Here is a 9,091-nt window from a genome sequence, read left to right as displayed (position 1 = left end):
AGAGCGATGATAAAATCCATTTTATCGTTTACCGTTGGGGATAGGTGTTTTTCTTTACTGGCACGATAAACAATCCACGAACTTCCAATAGCAATAGTGTCCCCCAGGCTTGGAGCATGTTCAGAGGGGTTTTATCATGCACTACTGTCCCCCCAATCTGATCAAAGTTGTAGCAGTATACGATAAACAGTCTCTCATAATGTGGAGCAATGCATGATATAATAGTAACAGAGAGCAATACGTGAGAGATTCTCTCAATTTTCTCAGGATTCAATCCCTGGCTCCCATCCCTGCACATTTCAGCTCGCGGCACGAGCCTTTGCGGGATGCGTTTTTATTCGCCAAATTTATGAATGAAATGATGCCCTTTTCCATACCTAAGTGATGTCCCTTCCAAAACAATGGCTCTTTTACGGTTCGTTACCGCGTGAGCCTCTATTAAGTGTGTTTTATAATGTTTGGTGAAAAGATAAAGAGGTTTAGTGTCTCTTTGAGAAATATTTTGGAAAAAAAAACACTCATTTGATTTGAAGATGTTGCTGGATTTATGTTAAGCGTGAATTATAGCCTAATATTTGCTGAGATTGTGTATTTTGTGAATACATTTGATCAATCAGAGGCATAGATTAAATTATATAACACCTTCAACGGCACGAACATAATATATATGATTGTTTTAAACCGTTAAATATGATTGTGTTTTCAAGTGATAAATGAGTTTGAATCAGAGAATAGATTGTATTTTTAATTGAGAACAGTTAAAAAACGGAATTATACAGTGATTATGTTTTTTAAATGCAGGCAATCAATGGACAACGCCTCTGCCTATGAGAAAATCAACTCCGTCTAACAATCCGACGGATTTTTATGGTTTGAAAGGTATCACAACAGTATTGCAAACATTGAAAATTAACAACTTTATCCATACCTCATTAAATTCTCTTCTAGAAAAAGTTTTGTGAAAAAAAAACATATTAAACGTACTTGCGTTAAACGCCAGATGAATAAGAAATAATGAATATGTTTGTATTGTTATCTACCTTAAAAAAAAGTTGATAAGCTCATAACTCATGATTTTATTTGCAAATAACAGTTTGCTTTTCTACGAAACAAAAAATACTCCCTAAAACAAGGTTAAATACTGGTAATTAGCGACTTTTCAGAAAATTATAAAACTGCTCAAGGATATCACTGGAATAACTCCCAAGCAACGATACACCAATTCTACATTTACCATAAAAAAGATAATAAATTGGAAAATGTTAGTTTTATTTTAATATCAGACCCATGACACAGTAGCAGTTCAGCTATTTATTTCTAAATTGATAAATTTTGTTAAACAAATCAAAAGTTATTTTTAAGTCAGATGGAGCTGCAGCTCATTATAAAAATAAAAAAAAATTGTCAGCTTTTGTAATTTCAAGAAAATACATGGATTGGAAGCAGAGTGGCACTTTTTTGCCACATCCCACGGCAAAGGCCCCTGTGACGCTATTGGTGGCACTCTCAAGCGAATGGCAAAAAGAGCAAGTCTTGCAAAATACTATGGAAACACAATCGCAACTCCGCGAGAACTATTCGACTGGGCAGTGAAACAAACTGATACATGTATCACCAAATTAAATTTCTGTTATATATCTAATGAACAATATGTTAAAATGTCAGAGGAATTGGTGGAATTTTTTGATAAGGTTAAAACTGTCCCTGGTACCCAAAAATATCATTGTTTTATGCCTATTAGTGATACACAAATTGCAGCCGGTATACCAATTCAGAGGATGCGAGAATCGACTAGCTCAGAATTTTAATATTAACTCAGGGTCGGCTCAACTTGCTCTGAAGGCTCACGGCTCACGAAGAGATGTAGACTGGACAAAGAAGAGATGACGCAATTCCATGCACACTTTCTGTTCATGGAGAATTGAAAAGGACGTAGGATACATTTTACCAGTTTATTTTTTTAAATCCATTTTGAAGTTAGGGTTAATATGAGGGTTAGTAAACGTTGCGGCCGTTTGGTGATGGTGGGGCCCATCGTTGACATGCGACGTACAAAACATACCTGGGTCCCATTTTGAAACAGGTGGTTGGTGCTGGCGGAATCTGCTTGGAAGCGACTAACTCCGGTGGCTTAATGATGTTCTGGGTGGCTTCCGACGACTGGCCAAAGTGGTGGGGCTTTCAGCTGGCTCGACCACGTGGCTTGGCGGGGTTCTGGATAGGTTCTGACGGCTTTCCTAAGTTGCGGGGCTTTTAGCTTGACCGACCAGATGGCTTGGCGGGGTTCTGGGTAGGTTCCGACGACGTGAAGTGGTTGCGGGGCTTTCAGGCGGTCCGATCAGGTGGCTTGGCGGGGTTTCTGGTGGGTTCCAACGACTTGACGATGTTGCGGGGCTATTAGCTGGCCCAGCCTGGTACTCCGTTGGTGAAATGACCGACCAGTGCTTCCGGCCGTATTCTGCACACGAGCCGGGGCTACTGTCTGACCCTTCGAACTTCTTATATGAACCGGATCGGTTGTTGCGGCGTGGACAACGGCGGGGTGGAAAACTTCTCGCCAGTATTTGTGGCGACCCTTCGAACCACGTGTGCAAAGCACTTTGCTGATCGGAATACCACTTGAATCTTCGGCGTTTCCTAGGGGTTTCTCACAGTCGGTCTGGTATACGAACGAACTGCACACTACGATAGACTCTACCCAACTAACTCCCGATTCTCTTTTCCTAGTCCTCCAGCTCTTTCCCATTTTCCATCTCCTTCTCTCTTCGCCTCGATTCCCGGATACAGTGGTCCCAGCGTGAAATTCGCTCGGTGGGTGCAGCTCAGTGGGTAGCGTTAGTGGCTTTACATGGTTAAGGCGAGAATACCCAAATAATTGAAAAATTATTTGGATATTCTCACCCTTCGGCTACTGCATGCGAAGTCTCACAAAGAACGTTCATATATTTTAGTTTTAGTATATTTTAGTTATATGAGACATACAAATGCGTCAACTTTACATTTCCAATTCTCTTTTCTTTTTTTGTTATCTCAAACGGTAACAAGGATGAACCAAAAATATTCAATTTATTCAGTAAAGCCCAAAAATAATGTAAATATTCATGTGCAGATACTACGTTTTAGGATATATAGCAATAAATACTTTTTGCCGCTGGCGCCAAATGTTAGCGTTTAAGAACGAAATAAACAGTCGTTACCCTTTTGCACATATCGCCCTATTTTATTCCCAAGCAGCTTAAATTTTGGACCACACTCAGAATCTTACTTAGGATCGAATGAACGGTGTGAAGCAAAAACACATTAATTTTGCAACATAAAATATTTATTCGCCATATTTTCCACAAAATACCCATCAGTTAGTCACAATTCCACCATTACAATCCAGTTTTCTGTTTGATCCAATCGACGAAGGAAGTAACTCTCGCAAAAGCACCCGGCAAGCCTCGTTCACATCCAGTTCCATGTCCAAAGCTGACCACTCCTACCTGGACGAAGCCACCTTCCAAGACCAATGGGCCACCGGAATCACCATTGCATGGCGACTGTTTTTCACCACCCTGAGCACAAACAGTTGTCTTCTTGATCACCAACGGACTGTAGGTCTTCATGCATTTGAGGTTCGTGATCACCTTCAGCGGTGCAAATTGAAGCTTCTGGGCAACGGTTCCTCCATTCTGCTGAAGTCCCCATCCGCTGACGATGACCTTACGATCTGCGTAGCTGTCACTTCCACTAGGCAAGCTCACGGGTTGTACTCTATCGTTAAACTGCACTGGTTCAGGAAGTCTAATCACCGCGACATCATTCGAAGCGAACAAAGGGTTGTACTTTTCGTGTCGGTAGTACTCTGTAGCGTTCAGAACAATTCGACCATCTCCCGATACATTATCCAAATCCACTGCTCCAAGGGTGACCTCGAACGAAGTCGCTCCCTGTGTACAATGTCCAGCCGTCAGGACCCACCGTTCATTCAGCAAGCTTCCACCGCAAAGCGCACGTCCCTGAGGAAGCTGAATTTTCAGGATGGCCTGATACGGAAACTGACCAGGAGCGGCCGTTTCTCCGTTTACAATCCGGGTTCTCTCATCGGAAGGAAATGCAGTGGCCAAACACACCAGGGCAACGATTACGATCGTTGTTGCGAACATTATGTAAGGGTGATACTGTTATCCCGATGCGAGCAGTGATTTGCTTTTATAGGCCGATAAGCTTACTTAAGCTCACATAATTCCAAGTATTGCTTCCGCGATACATAGATATCGATCTATCGGGCACCGGGTCAACGGAGTCCACTTGTAAGGTGATAAGGTGTCATCGTTGCAACGACTTGTCGAGTGCCAAGACGAGTGGGTATGCTGACTTATCTCACTGATGCAGTTCATATTACTGAGCTGGTTTTAGAATTGGCTTAACATCTGACCATTAGATGAAATAAGGTGAAATATCTATTTTGCACGGTGCCCCGACAGACCGTTATTATGTAAAAAATTGTCCATCAAATCTGAGTGCAGGGCTCGATTCCTGAGGTCATTCTGCACCTCTGGGCCAATTTTTAAAAAAATCCCTAGGCGAAATCTCGAGAAATCCTGATTTGAAGTTTTTGACTTAAAATTTCAATATAATTTATTTACAAATTACACAATAGCGCTGGGGAAACCTAAAAAATCGCCCAAAAAGACGTCCAAACTGTTCTTATCTAGTATATAATTGTTATAGATGTTATATTTATAAATATTTTCAACTGACTTAACTAACCAGAGTGGTTTGAGTATGTTTTTATATAGTTTAAACCAGTTCAATGGAATGAAATCTAAAAAACTAAATTTCAATTTACTGGTGATGCTCTGTTCGAAAAAAGTAATGGTTAATATTATTTATTCACAGCTCCTTTTTCGACTTTCACACTAAGTAACCAGCCCACTGAAGTCTGCCGTATTTATTTTTCTTAACCTTCCAGTCGTCGCGCGGTTCGCCACCGTCAAAACCACCACGCTGATGTTGTGAGCGAAAAGCGAGCTTTTTTCACCAGTGTTGTACAAAATACAACTGCGCGACGACTGAACTGTTAATATTATTTGCTTCTTTGTACGTCTTGTACTACTCTTGATGTATACGTTAAGTTTTACACCGAGTATTGTCCATGAACTTTACGTTAAAATTAACGTATTCTGTATTCTCATCCACAACATGGTTTTGACCACTCGGGGAACATCATTGTCATCATGTCGGAAGTATTCTAAGATTTACAAAGTCTACAACAATTTCAATGCCTAGTTATATCCGAGTTTCAACATCACTTGGACTCTGACTCTCTAGCCTTGCTATCATGTACTTTTTTCATTATTATTATTATTATTATTATTATTAAATTTTGAACTCGAACTAATACACTGAGGCAAAAATACTTAGGTTTTCCATAAATCATAACTTATGAACCAGCCAAATTATGGTTTCATTGAACGCTTAACCATTTCGATATTGGGATCATAAGTTTCATAAGTGAGAGCTTTGAATAATTTAAGAACCACTACTTGAAATAATTTTCATAACAATCGTTAAAAGAACTGCTCCGCTTTCGATGTTGGGTACAAGTTAATCGTAAGCAGATCTCATGTTATCAAAACATATCAATTTTTGAGCATGCCTGAAATTAAAGGCAAACATTATAAACAATTGATTATTTTACTTAACCAATTATCATTGCGTCTATTGTCGATTTTCATTGATCGACTTATGAAATTTAGTAATGAAATTCTTTACCAAAATCATAAGTGAACCTTAAAAATTTCAACAATAATCGTTGTGGCGCCAAATCATAATTATTCCTTAAGAAATTATTAAGTTTTTTTGCCTCAGTGTACAAATCGTGACCAAAGGAATACAATCTCTCAAAAATACAAAAAGAGATAGAGAGATGCGATGTTCAGCAAAAACACGCGTTTTAAGATGTTTAACAACTTTGTAGAAGACATGAATAATGAATAAATTCGTAACTATTCTACAACATTTTTAACATTTTTCATGTCCTCTACAAAGTTGTTAAACATCTTAAAACGCGTGTTTTGCTGAACATCGCACCTCTTTATCTCTTAAAGTAAAAGGTTTGTCAGTCGAATTCGTTTTAATAAAGCTTATTAGTTTGATAGCAAAAACCCATGCAAAGACGCTTAAAGACAAATGTTTTTATCAAATGCCGAAAGGGAAGATTGGTACTTTCATCATTTGTAAGAGTTGTCTGCGCCATTTTGCGCCGAAGCCAGTTATAGAGGTCTTAACTACCCCTTGAAAAAAGAGTAATTCATCAATAACTTTGTTACTACAAAAGATAGGGTGATGGTATGTTCAGCAAAAACACGGGTTTTTCTATGACAAACAACTTTGTAGAAAACACAAAAAATGTTAAAAATCTTGGAAAAAAGTTATGATAAAAAATTTGATTTTTAGGGGTCATTCACATACAACGGCATATATCTCAAAAAGTATAAGAGATAGAAAAATTGTGTCTTCGACAAAGTTGTTTCAAATTGCCAATTCTACAACTTTGCCGAAGATACCATATGTCTATCTAAATGTTTTGGAAAAATAGTTTTTCTATCTCACTGCTTGGTGGATTGATCACAAAACTTTTTTCGTCAAAAGTTGCGCTTTAATATACCAAGAAACTTCTCCGAACAAACAATATCGCTAAAATCAACGGTTTGGGCGCTATTCAAAAAGCGCATGAAATCGAGAAAATAATACACAGTGTGACGGTAGCCTTGCTTCCTTGGGTTCCAAAAGGAGTGCCAAATTCTTTCTAGGTTAGGGTAATTTATCCACAATAGTCCACTTCCTTATCATAATTCAATACGCGACACTTGCTTACTACATAAAATAGTCTTTATTTGTTATATTGCGCTTTTTTTCACCACTGGACTATCGCAGAAGTTTTTACAAGTGCGGGAACGCTACTAAAAATGCGCGATTGCATCAAATCGAGTCGGTGTCTTCAGCGGGGTTATTCATCGCAGTCCAAAGATAAGTGCTCTGGAGACACCAACATGATTCGATGCAATCTCGCACTTTTATTCGCATCTTCGCACTTATGAAGCCGCACTTCGCAGTCCAGTAGTGAAAGAAATACACAATACAAGACATTTATGCTTCTTATGGCTACATATTTATTCTTCTTGAAAACTAGGAACAATTTGTCTTAACGTACACAGATAAAAATATCTAAATTTCAATGTAGCGTATAGTAAAAGTAAATCAAATTCATCTATTGTTACAGCATCACGTTTAAATTTTCAACTAAAGATACTTGAATGCTCCAAATATGTGCATGAAAATAAACCTAAAATTACAACATATTTTCAACTGTGTATGGTTAACACTTATTGGATTCACGACCGTCCAGGTCAACGTTCAGTTGGTGACTAGTCCTCTCAAATCCCCAAGTGTTCCTCTCCGAATTTATGTGATGGCTCTATGTATATCCCACAGAAAACCCATGTTAGTAGTGGTATATCGATGCCCGCTTTGGCTCATTATAAATCCGACCCTTGACCACAGTTGATAAAACCACGGGCTGCGTACGATTCGCCTCATTATTTGATAACTAAACAAAGAGTACGAGAAATTTTAGGAGTCTCACCAAATTTGTCTTCAGGATCACCAAGCAAGGATATTATCCACAAATTCTTCAGAGAGCTCACCAACAGTTTTTCTAACTCTGCATATGAGATTCTTTCTAAAGTTTTTTTGAGATTCCTTTGAGAAATCTTTCAGAAGATCTCTCAGAAGTTCTTCAAGGAGAAAGCTTAAAGAAAACGCAATAAAAAATATGCAGGACTTCCTATAAACAAAATTAAATGATTCTTCCAGGTGTTATTCGCAGTTTTTCTAAAGTTTTCACAAGTGATAAAACAGGTTTCAATTAGGAAAATGTGCTTAACGATTTCTCAGAGAAGTTTTTCGCAGATCTATCTGCATTTTCTCACAGAAAATTCTCTAAAGGCTAAGTTTGCTCTATAAATCAAAACTCTCTCGAAAACAATACTTTGAAAGCAATTTGTTCAGGAATTTCTTCAGAGGATTATATGTATTATTGTTTCTCTTGGGATCAGTGTTGCCACATTTTTTCCGAATCTCATCTGTGTTTTCGGCCAAAAAAATTTTTTTAATCTTAGGTCAACCTCCAAAAATCTAGATAAAAATCTGTGTTGTGCAAAAATAATACTGAAACTAAGTTAAAGATGCATAATTGTTTCTAAAACTATAAAACACTTAAATTTATGAGAAAATCTAAACAGAGTAATTGCATTTCTGCTTAATATCTTCTAAAACTGTGGCCTAAATTCGTTAAATATCCTAAAATCTTTAAACTATTTTTCAACTCAAAAATCAGATATCTGTTGGCAAGAACAGGAAAAACTCTGTGTAATTACAGATAAATCTGTGTATGTGGCATCACTGCTTGGGATTTCCTGGGGTGTCTCAAAAATAGTATGATCCCGAGATTGTTTTCATTAAACAACACTAGTAGCTGTTCCGGGGTTTTGTTTTTTTTTTCAAGAAATGTTTTAACATTTTTACTAAAGGATTTCGCATTCATTCTTGAACTTCACGAAAAATTTATCCAGAAATTCCACCAGCTATTGTTTAAGGTTTAAGAAATAACATAATATTTGTTTAAATGCTAATTCCAGGATTCTTCCATATATAATTGCTGGTTCACTACTCACGGAATACCACAATATGTTTTTCATATAAATCTACGAACCATTCCATGTACAATTTATATCAGATTTCACGAGTACATATAGGGTAGATTGCCAATTATTGCACACCACACAATTATTGCACACTTTCCAATATTCTGGAAATATTGCTGTTTGCATTTGAGATGCAAATATTGACTAATCGACCTCCAAATGCGGTAACAAAAAATAATCAAAGGACACCTAGCAACGATTGCGAAAATCACCGCCGCCCTAGCAAGAAAAATCTATCTTTGACATCGCATATCTTGTGAAAAATCTTACCGCATTTGGTGTTCCCGCATTTGATATTTGCATTTCAAACGCACACAGCAATATTATACTGATGACAA

General features: G+C 37.7%; 1 protein-coding gene across 1 annotated transcript; it reads right to left on the bottom strand.

Moving 5' to 3' along the window:
- Window positions 1-3,223: 3,223 nt before the first annotated feature.
- On the bottom strand, window positions 3,224-4,277 carry LOC5577570 (collagenase). The gene has a single exon (XM_001663393.2). The coding sequence runs from the start codon at window positions 4,146-4,148 to the stop codon at window positions 3,375-3,377; it is 774 nt and encodes a 257-aa protein (XP_001663443.1). The 5' UTR covers window positions 4,149-4,277; the 3' UTR covers window positions 3,224-3,374.
- Window positions 4,278-9,091: the final 4,814 nt, after the last annotated feature.

The sequence above is a fragment of the Aedes aegypti genome, chromosome 2, assembly GCF_002204515.2.
Source record: "Aedes aegypti strain LVP_AGWG chromosome 2, AaegL5.0 Primary Assembly, whole genome shotgun sequence".
NCBI lineage: Eukaryota > Metazoa > Arthropoda > Insecta > Diptera > Culicidae > Aedes > Aedes aegypti.
This window is presented reverse-complemented; position numbering and strand designations above follow the sequence as displayed.

Bases quoted from the DNA above. Each gene is read 5' to 3' on its own strand.
- LOC5577570 (XM_001663393.2), bottom strand. From the start codon at position 4,148: ATGTTCGCAACAACGATCGTAATCGTTGCCCTGGTGTGTTTGGCCACT.